The sequence below is a fragment of the Antedon mediterranea genome, chromosome 11 (genome assembly GCF_964355755.1).
Source record: "Antedon mediterranea chromosome 11, ecAntMedi1.1, whole genome shotgun sequence".
Lineage (NCBI taxonomy): Eukaryota > Metazoa > Echinodermata > Crinoidea > Comatulida > Antedonidae > Antedon > Antedon mediterranea.
The window spans coordinates 4,058,972-4,076,128 of record NC_092680.1 but is presented as its reverse complement, the minus strand read 5'-3'; the positions used below and the strand labels follow the sequence as shown (position 1 = coordinate 4,076,128).

The window sequence follows — 17,157 nt, the reverse complement described above, 5'->3', positions numbered from 1 at the left end:
TTTCATTCTGTTACGTCTGGAGTACCAATTTTACGGTTCAATGATTATTGGTACTTTAACAAACTATTGACCAATCATGGCTCGAAGATCGGTGACGTAAAAGACGTTTTTGGGATTACGCTTTGCAACAAAGAAATACAGTTGTATTATACTGTGTGTAATGATACTTATTATGATATTATTTTTCGTTTGTTTGAACCTCTGTATACATTTTATTTGGAGTTGGGTTAGCCGAGTGGTTAGGACACTTGACTGTCATACAGAGAGACCCGGATTCAATTCCCGACAACTCCCAGTCCACTCAGCTGTAAATGGTTGAAAATGCTATGGATTAAAGGCGGCGTGGAAAGGAACTGGCCACCTACCACATAATGCTGAGGCTTAGTACAATGAGCTCCTAACAGCTTATTCCCCTACATTCAGAATGAACACGGGACTCACCTTTACCTGTATACATTTTATTACTGTTTTAGCATCAGTAAAAGTAGTTGTACTTTTTTATTCTTTCAAATGTGACAATAAAACTATCTTGTAATGGTAGAGCACTGTATGTCACCGGTATAAGCATCCTTATGAAACAAATAATTTCGTTATATTACGGTTATTGTTGTAAATGTTCATAAATTATTGTAATCGACACTTTTAACAGTGCCAGACATGCGTTATGGTGCATCTATATAATTACACAATTTGAGCAACATAATTACCTAAAAAATATACAAAAACACTAGAAGAGGAAATGCTCATGCAAAGTAAAACATTTGTCATATTTGTGTTGATTGGGTTATTTGAAATGGGATGGTACTTAAGTACAATACTCAAATGATGCCTTATTGTATTTGATATTCACAATTAGCTTTCAAATGTATTATTTTAAATGAAACAAATACTCGTTTGTTACAATGTGTCGGTTATTTTGTATACAATTCGTGTTTGCCAAACCTTCAACGATTAATACAGCCCTATGTTGACATATTAAAATGTAGTAATTTGATAGCAAAGAGTAATTGTTCCATTCAATCTATATAAACTGTTTCTTTTTTCTTTGGTTTAAAATATCAGTACTTTGAATATAGTCGCTGAAGACTTTATAATGTGAGGCATTGATAAAATACATTGAATATGTCATACTTAATTGAACATTTGGTAACTAAGATAAATATAGTGTGGTGTTTTGGTCAAGCCATATTCTAATCATCAAGAATATTTTTTCCCACAAGCAAGCTTATTATTTTAATGTATTAAAATTATTACATTTATATTACAATATAGAAACAGAAGAAAGAGATTTTTTTAATCTATTGTGTTTAAATTAAGTACCACAAGTAATCGGATTGATCTCATTCAGAAATCAAATTGAATCGAAACAAAAAAAAATCCGAAAACAAAACAGAAGGGATTAAATGGCGTTGTACCCCGCTGACAGACAATTGTCTTTCTTCAGAGTTGTAACAAAGATTTGAAGCAAAAACAAGACAATGTAGGCCTTTATTGAATGGCTTGAATTGAGTAGGCCTCTTTTGGGCGGATTTGGCTTGTCATAGGATCAGTGTGCTTGTTATTTCTTTAAAAAATATTTTTGTGCCTGAAAATTGAATAAAATAAAATAAAATAAAAAAATTTCGGTTGTGTTTCACGTCTAAAACGTACCCGATAAAAAATTCAAATCTAAAAAACGTTCCCGATAAAAAATCCAAATCTAATAGATCCTATAAGGTGGCAAAAACTACGATTTTATTTTGTTACTTGTAACAATTAAGTTAAAATTGATTGAATTTTCGACAGACAACACACTCTCTTAAGGCAGGCATACACAGTCATACATTGTATGATGTGTATGACAGACAAAATGTATGACTGTGTATGCCTGCCTTTAGAGAGCTACAACCCCACCCCACCGATATCCCCTGAACAGAAGCTGGTATATTTAAAGTATAATTAATATAGGCGTAGTATACAGAAGAATGGAGTTTGAAAAAAAGCATTTCAATCGCAATAAAATGCCTAAAGGAGAGTGTGAAAACCAATTGTTACGGTAGCCGTTCCTGTACAGGACATGATAAAAATATATGATAATCCGCGGGTCAATAAATTAACGCCTAATAAAAAGAAAAAATAATTGCCAGTCGTCTTACATTTATTTTCCTACTAGATTTGCAATTATAGGCTCAAATAACAACTGGTCGCGTTCATTTTACGAGGCATTGTTTTGGTCATTCTTCTCCCTATTTCCGTTTCGCCCACCACGCCTTGTATCCGGTGTGCGGAATTGTAAATTATGAAAAATAAAATGATCATAAATCTTAAAATAGTCTTTGGTATGTTGGAAGCTCTCTACAAGACTGCGTTCCTTCTGTTTGATGTTGAATTGATGAAAACTATTGTATTGATTTTGTTTTTAATTTTATTTATTTATTCTGTTTACGGCTTTATCACTGTCTTTACTGTTTTTTTCGCTTTTACCTTAATAGTATATGCCAAAATGTAAGGCCAACCTGTGAAAAAAATTTAAAAGAAGCTAATTTCATTTGATTCTGGTAGGTATGGGTGTCAACATTTACCAACAAAAGTGAGCTCGGGTGAAGGGTGGGGAACGGTCAGTTCCCGGTCAGTGTTGGGGTCAATGGTCAGTGACCTCAAATGTCATAGTGTTTGGTCTCAAATGTATATATTATTTTAAACACAGGAGGTGGAATTTATTTTGTCATAATAATAATGCTTCTGTAAAACGGTAATTTAAATTGAAAGACCTCTTCTCGAAGGAGTGTTCTTCTGTTTCAAAAGTGTGAACCAATACATTATTATATGCTGTAAATATTCAAAAGAATTGTTAACAAATGTTCTAAGATTATGTCCGAATTGTTAAATCACTTGTAATATAGGCCTATATAGTGGACCAGGTGGAATGTGTTAATCGTGTGTCTTGTATTGTATACGAAACACTAAAGAAAATCATTGTTTTGTTTTTCAGATGCTAGATTCTGGTATTGTTTTACTTTTGTAAAGAACTCTTAAACCAGGGAGTTAATAACAACTCCCTGCTTAAACGGATTTAACTAATTCTAAGAAAATAATAGAAAATGTATGTGGTATGTGATAATTGGGAATTAGTCGACTGTCAATAAAAGAACAATATAGTATTTCCAAACGGCTACGTCTTTTTAAAAATTTGAATCTGTATTACGCCTATTTCTTCTCGTAAATTCTTAAATGTTGTAAATTCTCTGTGATAAAATAACTTTTTACCTGTTGTTGAAGCCAACGCGATATAATGCAATTGGCCCAATAATTGAATAAATAGAATAATAATAACAATCTTCAAATTCCTGACATTTTAGAAAAGAAAGCATTTTTTTTTTTTCGGTTTATGGATTACTACAAATAATGGATAACACTGGCTTGTACACTTTGAATCTATAGGAATCTTTCAAATTGCTCAGTATTGTCGTCTTTTGACCTTATTTCTGATCAGATAGGCAGGATGACTAAGATGTAATAAGTTTCATATTTTGGATTTCTGATCTTTGCTGTACCAGATAATAAGGTAGAAATCAAATCAAAATATAAATAAAGTTGATAGAGTGGGGAAAATACGTACTTATATTTGCAAAAATGTTGCAGCAGATTTGATCACAAACGTTCTCGACGATCATAAGTACTCTTTCTCAAGTTATAGATTTGGTAGAACAAGGTAAATTGCCATGTACAGGGAAGAAATTATTATTGTAGATGGATTGTTAGTATCCTATAGCCTATTTAAGCTTAGGGGTTGCGATTTTTTTTTTTCGTTTTCTGTTTTTACGTTTGTTCCAAAATAAAAGAAATTTAAATTTAAATTATTAAGTTACTGTATCTTGCAAACATTGTGGGAAAATATAAAACGCTCATTAACAAATCAAACATGTTGAATTGTTTATAAATGTCATTTGTCCATGTTATCAGCAATATTCTGCTTATGTTATTTGTGATTGGTTTGTTTGACAATTGTTTATAAATTGCATTACTCAAGGAATTACATAATATAAACTATTATTAACAGGGTTGGATCTGATTTCATTCTGACAGGAATTCAAGATACACATTTATAATAGGCCATTAACAAGAAACGATTTTCAATTAGAATGCTTAGACCCTATAGGTCGTGTTCATAATAAGTAGTCATTAATAATAATAATAATAATTTATTTGGAAGCTACACTTTTGAAACTGTGGCACACTTCTTGAATGAAGGTGCGTCCAGAGTAAGTAAAATAAAAGTTAGATAAAAATAAATGATTTAACAATAGACCTATTTACAGTACAAGGAAACTTAAACTAATATTAGTAATACAAGATGTAAAAAAAAATAACATTAATATGCATATTAACACCATTTACATGTGACACTTATATATTGTAAATGTGAGGTACGTCAAAATATCAAGATATTCACAATATTTATTATATGAAACAAAAGCAGTGCCGTTTCATTCATTCCAAGTATAGATTCCCTTCCCGAAAAGATAAAAAAGAATATATAGGCCTATTTAAAGGCCAGGTGCGGGCAAAAAATTTCTATTGATCATACATTCCAATAATCATCGATCTATAATTTCCCCTATGTTTCATAATTTTTGTGATTTTCTTTGTGTTACACGAGCTTGTTGAAAATAAGCACTTTCTTATCAGTGGGGGGATAGTTCAAATTACACAGTAAAATCTCTATTCTTTTGTACACACATTTTGTAAATAGAGAGGCATTTTAAAAAGCTATGAAAAATAAACGGTGTGGTAAAAAATGTTATCAGATGACTAAATATAGGTAATATAACTTGAATATTTCATTTCTGGTATTTTTATTCAACTTCAGATTTTTATTTTCATGCTATAGCAAAAATTATCCACCGTATATCTACCATCTTTTTTCACCTGCTAGGGAGTCACCAGACATGTTATTACATTAGGTTAACTATACCTAACTACTGAAAAAAAAGTCTTCCTGGTTTTTATGGAAGAATTTTGCCAAATTTTGTATTTGACCATATCAAGGGAGAAATTCATGTTTTTTCATCTTGATTTCTGTTACAAATATTTGATTTATGTACAATTAACCAAATTTTATATTTAAATTTCATGCCTGTACCTGAGCTTTAAGTTTAACCATGGCAATGACTTCGACGATATTTTTGTCCATTCGGCTGGTGTCTGTTCCATTTAGCATACCATGATTTCGGCTATACCTAAATAGCCTTACCTTAATCCTCTGGCACCCATCGGTACGTTTAAGGAGGTCGGTTTGAACCCAGTTATTTGTGTTCCTTTGTCCCAACAACAAAAATTAAAGATAATTTGACAATTCCCTGCTCAGCGTATGGCACGAGAAATAAATTATATAAAAACCCATTGTTTAGAGAGGTCGCATTCCAGAGTTAGCGAGTGAAAAAATAGTGGTGTGACGTCATAATTAGCAACAAATGTTTCTGAACATAAATAATGAAATTTAAGCAAGATTGGTTATTGATTTAATTTGGAAAATGTAACTATAAACCCAACTCTTGTTGGAAATAGTGAAATGTTATGAGAAATCTATATTTTGACGTAATAATATACGTTTCACTCAGTTGAAGACGTAAATCTCTTTTTGTTATTGTATGCAAATGCTTATTTTGATAGTAGTATTATAGTAGAACCGTGTGTCGGAAATAACGTTAATCATCATCATCATCATCACCATCATTGTCATCACCATCATTGTCATCATCATCATTGTCATCATCATCATTGTCATCATCATCATTGTCATCATCGTCGTTGTCATCATCGTCGTCGTCCTCGTTGTCATCATCATCATCATTGTCATCATCGTGTCCTCGTTGTCATCATCATCATCATCACCATCATTGTCATCGTACGTCCTCTTTCTCATTATCATGATCGTTGTTTTCACCATCATCATAATCATGATCATTCACCATCATCATCATTCACTATGACATTGCCATCATCATTGTCATCATCGTCATCACCATCGTAGTCGTCATCCTCTTACGTACGTCATATTCTTAGAAAGATCAATTCATACAACATTTTTTTGGAAAGCCAAATTAAATTTGAAACATTACACCGATAATTTCTTTGTCATCTTCAAAAATGAAAACGCTTTTTTCTAATTCCAAGAGTTTGGCAACGCGATATCATGTCCTGCTCAAGAGAGTTCATCCGAAAAAAAAATCCTTATCTTCAAAATCCAAAATACCTTTTGTTTCTGTCGGTTTGATTTTCGACACGATTTGAATCTGCGGGATATCGGCGTGTACTTACCTCGGGGAATCATCGGCAAATAATAGTAATTGAATATTGCCGTTTAAGTTTCTCACAATCTTTGGGATGCAAGTCACTCGACTAGGGAGCCGGAACGTGCAAACATTTGGATAAGTCGTCACATTCCTAGATAAACGTTAATAATATCCCCGGAGGCCATATAACAAGTTACATGATTGGCTGGTCAAAAATATACCTTATTAAATACTTTACCACCAGGTAAAATAGCTAGAAATATGTATATTGTTACCATTTAACAGATGTCAATGTTAGATAGGAAAATTTGTAGGCGTGTGCAATGTAAGTGGTCATCATATGTGACAATAAACCGTAACTTATCTTGACACTTTTCCAGAAACGAAATAATTTAAAGTCGAATAATCACGATTTAATACAGTTATTATTAAATTATCAAATATAAAAAATATTGAGAGACCACGTAAAATTGCACAACGTATTATTAAAGCTGATCTAACGCCTTGTTCATTTATTTATGAAATGAGTATTTAAAAAAAAGTAAACAATATTATGAAAGACCCCACTCATCCGTTACATTACTGTTATAACTTAAATAGATCAGGTATTAGGCTACGACCTCCAAGAGCAAATCTTTGTAGAACTAGAAAATCCTTCGTTGTAAATAGCATTCATATTTTTAATTCTAATGTAAGACGATAATGCAATTTTTAAATAGTTTTACATTTTTAAACAGTATTTTTAACTTTTTATCTTGTATTTTTAAATCTGTTATAATACTGCACGTTTTAAATTGTTGCAATATTGTTGTTTTAATATACCAAGCAAAGTGAATTTCCATTTTTATGGACAAATAAAATTTCTTGAATCTTGAATCTTATCGATGAGATGTGTATACATGTAATCGGTGCATAATTCTTGTTGTACCCTCCCAAGTGCCATGGCGTCATTTAAGACCCCTTGTGGGAATAAGAAACAATTTCGTTCACCACAGGTTGTATTTAAAGATGGGCCTATTGTCCCCCTATAAGAAAAATTCTTATAAAATGTTTTCTTAGACTACCTGTATGCCTATTCAATGTTCACATAGGCCTCCTAATAGTTATTTATTTTGACCAAAATTGAACCGAAAATACATACAGAATAATAGTAATGACAAAATATTCAACCAACTTTTTCTTTTTTTATACGTGAATTATTGTTTTATTTTTATTCGTTTCTTTTCTAATGTAAGAACATTATCCAAAGTATTTCATAATTAGGATGGATGAAAATAAAGTTTATTTCAAGAAATTCAATGTATTTAATATTGTCCGGTTCATTTTTCCCTTCTCTGGATTGCTCCTTTCTCTTTATTTAACCCAAATAAACAACTTGTTTATGTGCTGGTACTCTTGGATGCGCAAAACAATTTTAGTGTAAATCGAGTCTTATTCTATTTTAATTTTACGCCTGTTTACCTTATTCATTTGAACGTATTTGATTTTTCCTGTGAAATTAAACAAATGAGGTAGAAGGTGCTTAATTTATTCTGCACTCTGCGTATTAATCGGGTTTCATTTGAAACACATTTATTTATTTATTTATTTGGAATTACACCTTTAGATCGGTGGCACACTTAGCACAAATGTGCATCCTTCACAATATAAAATATAACAATTAACAGAAAAGTAAAAAAAAGGCAAAAGCATTAACTATCAACCCCTATCCTACCCACCCCCCCCCCCCCTTTTTTTTTTTTTTTTTTTTTGTAGCAATGTAGATAACATAGTTATTGAGTCATGGAATTCAGTGAATCATTTCGAAATTTCCATGCTTGTTTTGGGTATCTTTTACAAAAACTATCCAAAATATTTTCACATTCATCAATTAAATTATCTGAGTATCCTAAAATATATTTAAGTTTGTCATTTTCATGAGAAGTATAAAAAGTATCAAACATATCTTTGCTGCCATTTCTATACATATCCACATACAAATTAAATAATTCCTGATTACGTATATTATTTAAATTTTCTTAATATTAAACATTGAAAAGATCAAAACATTTTCTCCAAAAATCCTTTGAAAGGAAGGCTAAGTATTACCGTTCTATTCTACTAAAATATATGTTGATTTGATTTTATTATTATATAGAAAATGTCTATTGATAATATTTAATAATAATTGACACCATTGATAATAAATTTTTTTAAACATGAAGGTGTGAAGCCGTAATTTAATATAGGCCTATGCGTTCTATCGGCAATGCAAGTTAAACATATTTCATTGTGTTTAAACATTTGTTTTGCCATTTGAAGAGGAAAAAAGTTTCAATAAATATTAAGGGATCATGTTGAAATCTCGGCAAATGGTTGTCAATCTATTGAGACGGAATTCATAATTATCAACCACATTAATTAAAGTCTGAGTACTACACTGTTATATCCATGGAGGTATAAAATAGTGGTTATATCAGTATAAACAGGTTGTATTTAAGATATTTTTAAATTAGTGTACCGTTTTTTGAAGGATTGCGCTCAAATATGACTTTTTTTTTAAATAATAGATAATATTAATGTAAATTGTTTAAAGTCTTTTGATTTAAACAACAAATAACTCATTATTTCTATCTATTTTAGGAAACCCCTTTCCACAAATGGAAACGTCCGTCTGGTTCCTGAGACATGTAGCTCCGCCCATCGACCTAGTAACTGCTATTTCACAAACGTATTTTATTGCGCAATATCAAGAAATATAATGATTTTTAACAAGTTTATTTCTATAAGGTTAAGTTATAACTATAAAAAGATTGCGTTTAACATGTGTAGTTTGTAATATATATTTTTTTTATACTTAATGTCTTTAACTTTGTATTCTGTATGTGAGTAAGAAATGTAGATCCAAACGATTTCATTCAAACAGGGTGCTACACACTCAATAAATATATAGGTAATATCAAAAGTAAATAATACCTTTATTTTTATGACATTACTTACTTGAATGTTAGTTTGATAAGTATTAGTTCAGTGTTTAGTGAATTGAAGCTAAATTTAAGATAATGTATTATTATAGGTACGTGCATACACAGTTTTAAATAGGGGCGGTATCCCCTGTTATCGCGCCATCTGTGTACTCGCGGCGTGATATTCCATATCGTAGTAAGTAATTAGCCAGGTCACCGATGATACAGGGCTTTTCCTGGCGCTCCCAGTGTAGTAATAATTACTCAGTTCTTGAGCATCGAAAGGTTGACAAAGCCTATTTTAGGCTCTGGTTTCTAATTATATAACTTTACTAATTTTTAGCGGCTTTGGATATATAGTAGCTTGGTAAGTTGTTATTTATCATTGTGTGAGCTCTATGTCTTGTTTATATGTTATTTATTTCTGGTTTCTCTTCTGTTAGTTTTGGGGAATCCTAGGGCCTAGATGTGACAGTCACATTTCACATATTGTTGTGTTGTGTTCAATATGCAAATGTCCTTTTAAAAATGCCGGCAAAAATGTTTGCACTCTGCCAAAATTTTAAGTCCAAGATTTCACTGGACTCTTCTGATAATTTAGATACCTAATTATATTCAGTATGCATATATCGACCTGTATTTATTAGGCTGCTCAACTAGGCCTATTTAAATAAAATTGTGTTTTGCATATTCAGAGATTTGTTGTGCATATCGACGATGTGGTGAATGGGCACTCAAATCACAATCATACCCCGGAAGTGTAAACAATAGACTTGCATAGGCCTAAAGTATTTAATTTAATAAACAAACTCTACCACCCATACCGTACCCGGTTAGCTAGGCCTAAGTAGTAGCAGGTAGCTAGAGTATCGCATTTCTGAGATGTATTAAATTTTATTTTGTAATAACATTTTTAGATGATGATGACGTTAGCACATCGGAGAAACCATTCCCTTCGGTTCGAGTCTGAATTTGATGAGAACCGACCATACTTTGTCCAATCTCTGGATGAGGAGGAATTCTACGAATCAACTTCGCCCAGTGAAGATATATGGAAAAAGTTTCAGTTGTTGCCAACTCCTCCTAGAAGTCCAGGAAGAGATGAATTCGACGATGGATTTAGCCCGTTGCTTACAGATACTGTGGTCACTTCTTTGCATTCCTCTATAACTGCCGAACAGTTGCGTCTTGTTTCGGAATCTCTGGACGATGGTCTTGCAAGCCCAGCACCACCAAATGTGTTTATTGGTGGTGGAGATATAAATTCAAATCTTATTCAAGATTGCATGTGGAGTGGTTTAATAGACACATCATTAAATTTGGAAAAGGACTTGGCAACACCTACGACCAACAAATCATCAACAAAGGATAATAAGCCGACCAAATCAAACAAATTGTCTTCTTCCACAACCGACTATGGAACAGGTGATTGTGTAGACCCGACAGCTGTATTTCCATACCCGTTGAGTGACCGAATGGACTTATGTCCAGACACGCCGTCGGATTCTGGTATGTATATTATTATTATGTAATCAATAGGCCTAGCCTAGAATGGCCTAGGCCTAAAAAGTTAGTGTTTTTGTTTATCTTACTACCACGTAACGTGAATGGTTCGTTGGCTCCCTCCCTTTTGAGGTTATAACAAATGTTATAACGTACTTGTATTTCGCGCGCGTACTGTAAAATAGGAAGTGAAAGAGGAGGTGGAAAATCCGGTCACTAAAAGGGCATGACATCGACCTCTGCATAGAAACTTTCGAACTACTGTTTGAGTACTGTATTTAATGTCCTAATTTATTAAGCAAATATTCATGCTCCATTTATGCTGTGGTTTTTACTCTACAGTACTTAAACTTTCTACTTTTTTTGTACAGTTACTGTATGCCTCCTGTGTACATTGTAACTAACTCTAATTTACGAAAAGTTCAAAATTTAGGTTTAAAATATGAGTAAAATATCTTGATATTGGTTGATGAAAGGATGATGACAAATACTTTTTGGCAAAATGACAAGCAAGTTAGTAAAATAAAAGCACTGCGGGTCAATATTCACAGACTAGGCCGAGATACTATTAAGTATTATACAATTTATTTTTTAATGCATGTGCAGCAGCAATACAATAGAATTCTATTATTTTTTTAACAGTGCAAATTTCAGGACGATACAGTACCTAGTGGTACCAATCATTTTCTTCTGTAGCCTTTCACTTTCTTAGAACTAATTGGAATTCTTAAAATTCCTAATAAGTGAAATCATAGTTCTTAGCATTCTGTTGTAATGTATTGTACAGGTGTGGGCCCAACATTAACCCAATAAAATAACCAATTTAAAATCAGACGTCTAACCATATTATAAATATAAAAATTAAAATGTTGTTTTGTATTCATTACTGTAACCCAGCTAATATTTGCTGCTGTTGTACAGTATGTCAAAAAGTCATCTTTATTTTAAAATGGGTTTTTAAGTTTTGAATACAATAATTATAATTTATTTCGTATTACATAATTATTGTATTTTTCAAATACTCTTCACTTCAACCATCCCTGCATAAAGAAAATAGTATCCTTCCAGCCATCTGTTAAACTTGGATTTTTCATCAATATTTTTTAATAGTTCTGCTTTTTAGCGACAAATGAGTCATCATCAACCAATTACAGAAGATGATGGACTAAATTTTATCGAACCAAACTTGAATATTAAAAATGCTGGGGGCTATTATACTGTAAAAATATCTTTAGAAAACCAGACATCAATATTTATAATATTTTTAATACATTTAAAGCATTTTCTACATTTGATTTTAATGGTGTACATAGTTAAGATTTAACCAGCAGTACTGTAATTTAAATGTTCCACAGTAATATTTTCATAACAAATGTATGATATTGACTTTATTTTTCTTGTTTATTGTCATTACAGAGGAGGAGATTGATGTTGTTGGCATTCAAGAAAAACAGAAAGTGAGTGAAGTTACCAAAATACGAATTACACACAACTACTCCGCACCTTACTCGTCGAGACCAAGCTTAAAACGAAAATCGGGACTAAATCTTTCTTTAAATACATCCGCAAAGAAATCAAAATTGGAAACATTGACAAACATTGAAGAAGTAAAGCGTGTTTTACAGAGTATCAAATCGACTCCGTCGTCAAACTCTAGCAGCAGATCTCATAGTAAGTCCAGCAGTAAGCATACAAGTCGTTCCGGAAGCAGGAACAGCAGCAGAGCATCCTCAGACTCTGAAGATATTGACAAAAGAGCATCGCACAATGTTCTTGAGAGAAAACGAAGGACTGACTTAAAAAACAGTTTTATGCGATTGCGCGATAACGTACCGGAACTCGAATGTATGGACCGTGCTGCGAAAGTTGTTATTCTAAAGAAGTCTGTTGACTATGTTGCAAAACTACAAAATTCGGAAGAGAGTTTGCAATCGGAAGTACGGGGTCTTCGACGGAGAAAAGCCATGTTATTACAGCGATTAAGGACTTTAAAAGAGGAGATATTGTTCTAGACATACAAAATGCTCGAGTTTTTTACTAGAAAGGGCAGAAATTTTAAAGTGTTTTGTTGGGAAGTATAGTAATGGCAATATGTATAGGAAAGGTTTTGTACAGTTTGTAAATATGTATAAATTGTGTTTGTTTCCTATGTATAGCACACATAAATATATATTTTTCTTTTTGTTTTATATTAACCATAAAACTTTTTTCTTTGTTGTATACTGTATGTAAAAACTGTATATAGATTGTTTAAAATTGAAAAGATTTTTTTATATAAGTTTCATTTAAAACAGTGTAGTTGTTGGCGTATAAGCAAATCTTCCATTAAGTAATTTCCGAAAATAAAAAGACCGCACATTTATAATCTTAAACCCTTAAACACTGCCAGCCTTAAAATTATTAGTGTGTACTGTATTAAAACCCCTGCCAAAAACATCTCTGTTCTGTCAAACCACTCTACAACAAAGAGAGTATATGAAAACCAAAAAAGAATCTATAGTGCATAGCTAGATATACAAACAATGTAGGCCCCTTTGTCCTTTTGGAATATTGTTTAAATATACCTAGGTTTTAATGGTTGCACCCAGATACCACTTTCTGGCGCCAAAAGTGGTCATGCGGAAATGTCAGTGTGTCCAAGTTCCTCATTATTTCCTACATATGATCAGTCTAGTCAATATGTCAATGGAATGTACATACATGTATTGATATAACAAATTGGAAACACCCCAATGAAGGGTAAGCCTCAGACTGTTCCATTATCAAAAATAGGGGTAGTTACTCAATATGAAAATGTGTATGTAGATTTTTAGGCATTTTCTACCTCTGGTAGAATAAGCTTTGCGATTTTAGAATTCATGTGTAATAGTAAGAAAATTGTGACTCGTGTAATTTAGCCGAAAAAATTAGTTTTTGATAAACTAGAATTTTTGATGCAAAATAAAACATGATTTGAGTAATTAAGAAATGCAGCTGGAAAATAGTAAATCATTGGTGCATGTAAGAATCTTCAATTTTATGATTTCATTTTAAACATTACTAAATTCATTTCCAATAAATAATTTTGTATTTAAGAAAATATTGAAAGTAAATTTCAAAATAATTGCAATTTTGTAATTAATATTTTACAATTCCATTGCCATTTTATGAATTCATTTATTTAAATTATGGTCAAAATTGCTTGAAAATTCAATTTCTGCTAGCATATTCAAGGTGTTTTTGAAATTTAAATAGGAAATAATGCGTGCAAAATAATGCACTATTTTTAAAGAAGACCAAATTTGTGTAAAACTTTTTTAAAAATCAGAAAAATTAATTTTTTTTTTTAAATTTTAAACTAGAAATAATTTTGTTCTCAAATTCTGAAGATGTTTAAATTTCTACCTCAGGGTAATTTTCTCAGGTTTAAATAAGAAAAAAAAACAAACTTAATTATTAATACAGTATGTTTGTAAAATTAAAAAGAAATATTTTAGTTTGAGCAGTACTTAATTTTCTAAATAAAATAAAGTGAAAAAATCAAAATAGTTTTTAGATAAATCTTTACTACCTGATAATCATTACATGATATTGATTAAAATCGATTATTCTAATCAGTTGATTGATAAAGTATTGATTTAAATTGATTATCATAATCGATATATTGATATCTATTGATTAGGTTTGAACAAGCACCAATATTTTACTATCTGTTTGATGATTATATTTAGAGTTTTCGTATTATAAATTTTTGCAAAGTGTTTTTGTTTATGCATTCAGAAATGTTAAGTCTTCCAATCATTGTTATTGTATCTTTTGTTTTGTAAGAAAAATTATATAGAAAAAAAAATGATTTTGCATACGTATTAATAAAAGTGTTAAAGAATCAATATATAACATCTCATGCTTGTTTAATAGTCTATAGAACTTGTATGTATCAATTGGTAACATAGATCGGATGTTCTGTATGTGTGACGTAACCGATGGTGGTGATGTGGGGAGTAATGAATCTGTAGTAACAATCAACACTGAGAAAATTACCTCTCCATATCATCAACCAAACCAACTATTTTTCCACAATCCTAAAACAGTATTTTACACCCAGCATTCAATTCTAATACCACTCCACCCAAAATACGTACCTATCTAAATAAACAGTACTATTTTAGTTTTATTTCACCCCACCCTAATCTTGTTGACGCCCATCCCACCGACTTTCAACGTCCCTGATCCGAGAGAAGAAACTGCATGATAAAAGGGCGTGACTTATATAATTCAGAACGAAATACTTAAATTGATGAAATATTTATGTTCTGCTGGTTGATATCATGTAGGAATTCCTCCATAACCGATGTTTATGTCTGGTCTGGGTGTATTTTGCAATAAAACGTACATAGCGCAGCAACTTACACTTACAAATTGTTATGCAATCCAGGTAGCGATTTCGTCATACTGTTTTACTTATTAATAACTACACTGTTATATAAAGCATAATACTGCAGCGCATTGCATTGGTAAGTGAATTACATGTGTTACGATCATTAAAGAAATATTCCATGCAATAATATTGCTATGCTAAATAATCCGTATCTCAAATGTAATTATTATTTTTGCACAGTGTTGTATTATTAAAAATAATATCACAATCGAAATTATCAAAGTAGACTCGCTGAACAGTACTGTAGTATATCGTTTCCCCCTTTTATACCCACATCCCCACCGACATCCACCCCATGTATAGCCTACTTTCGTAATCACCGTTAGATTAGAAGGTCTATTATGGGATAGATGCCAAATGGTATGTTAAAAGCAGTGTCCAAACATCATGACATATAGGCCTATGTTGAAATGAAATATTGAAATCTCGTTTTGATGCATTTTTACTAGACTGTATTGATTTGAATTAATGCTGTATCATTCAATTGGCCTATTCAAAGTGTATCCGTGGTTGGGGCACATTCGCACCATCCGGGACATCATCCAACAATGTACATGTGTCTCCTCTGAACATCCCTATGTTTTATCTGTGCGATATTATCTTTAAACTCCTTAAGCTTATACAGTATTAATCATTCTAGTTGTGTTCTTTGCCAATAATATAACTGTAATGTATCATCTTCTATTCAACAGTAAGGCCAGAGGATTACCATTTTGAATGTAAACTTTGACAGAGTGCGACGATTATTACAAAGTGCGACATAGCAAGCTACTCATGCTGGGACGAGAGAACACAGAAACAAAGGAACTGAGAGGTGAAAGAATACCCGAAAATATCTTGCAACGCAAAGCGGGTGACAACATACACCGTATGTCCTTATTTGGAGGTGACATAAGTTTAGTTGATAACAAAGAAACTTGAAGAAGAGAACATCTTTGTTATAATAGTTAAGTTCTAATGTGTCAACTGATTGTGTAATTTGCTAATGCCGTATCATCAATCAATCCTAAATAATTTGTTCGATTCACCGTACGTAATTACTCGTACTGTAGCTAATTGATGATGTCATAGCTGGATTGATTATTATTGCATGCTGTGGGTCCAAATTATACCACTAGCACGATTACCTTGTTTTGATAAGCTAACACCAAAACATTGACAATTGTCTGCTTTCTTTTATTTCGTGTTTAGATTCAATATCATAAATGTGGTAACCGATTAATTTGGTCCCGATTTAAATTGGTCGCGTTTCAAATGGGTCGTTTGCCTTTCGATTAATTTCAGACAATATTGATGTAATTTTCCATGTGCAATTGTTATTTCTTCATCACATTCATCAAGTTAAAAATCGAATTGTGGAACGTGATGTTATGGCAGTCGATTAACATCCCCCAGACCTCCCTGTCAAGCAGTTCACAATTTGCAGCTTCGAACAACATACAAAAGCCGATGATAAACCATTTTTGCATGTTTCATGTATATTATGTTCGTCGTTTCCCTGTTCTTTGTCTGCTGTATCGTTGTTTCCGATCTGAAACTTCTGTTTATGTTATTGGCTCGTTTCAGGGTTAATCGCCATAGTAACGAGTGAAATTACAGTGCACGATTTATAATTGAAATTAATAAAATGGTGAATCACATCTTTGTGAATAATTGATGTTATTAAACATTAGGATTAGTTATCCTCCGTAAAAACGGAAAATTCTTCTCTCACGATGTGTGGAATACCACAAAGGGTTACCGTACATTGCTCTTTTAAATAATTTTTATTGTGCTTTTGTAGCCGAAATCGCAAAACAAGACATGCACAGGAGAGTGAAATATGTGTAGATTTTCTGGTCTATAAAACAGATGTAACATAACATTTTATCATCACACTCGACAGTCTGTGGGTACGGTACTAATCCCGAATGCCGCCTATAACAGTAGGCCTACTAATATTTAAATTAATAATCAAGAATCTAAAGTTTGGGAAAATACATTTTTTAAATGGATCCATTGAGAACGGTTGTACCAT

General features: G+C 32.0%; 1 protein-coding gene across 1 annotated transcript; it reads left to right on the top strand.

Moving 5' to 3' along the window:
- The first annotated feature begins 9,464 nt into the window (after positions 1-9,464).
- Positions 9,465-14,541, top strand: LOC140062844 (myc protein-like). The gene is made up of 3 exons (XM_072109214.1): positions 9,465-9,587; positions 10,138-10,729; positions 12,140-14,541. Exons 2-3 carry the CDS (start codon positions 10,138-10,140, stop codon positions 12,733-12,735), a joined length of 1,188 nt encoding a protein of 395 aa, XP_071965315.1. The 5' UTR covers positions 9,465-9,587; the 3' UTR covers positions 12,736-14,541.
- Positions 14,542-17,157: the final 2,616 nt, after the last annotated feature.

What these genes read in the sequence shown, in the direction of transcription:
- LOC140062844 (XM_072109214.1), top strand. Translation starts at nt 10,138, where the DNA reads ATGATGATGACGTTAGCACATCGGAGAAACCATTCCCTTCGGTTCGAG. An exon ending in AGACACGCCGTCGGATTCTG is followed by an intron (nt 10,730 to 12,139) that starts GTATGTATATTA and finishes TTGTCATTACAG; the next exon opens with AGGAGGAGATTGATGTTGTT.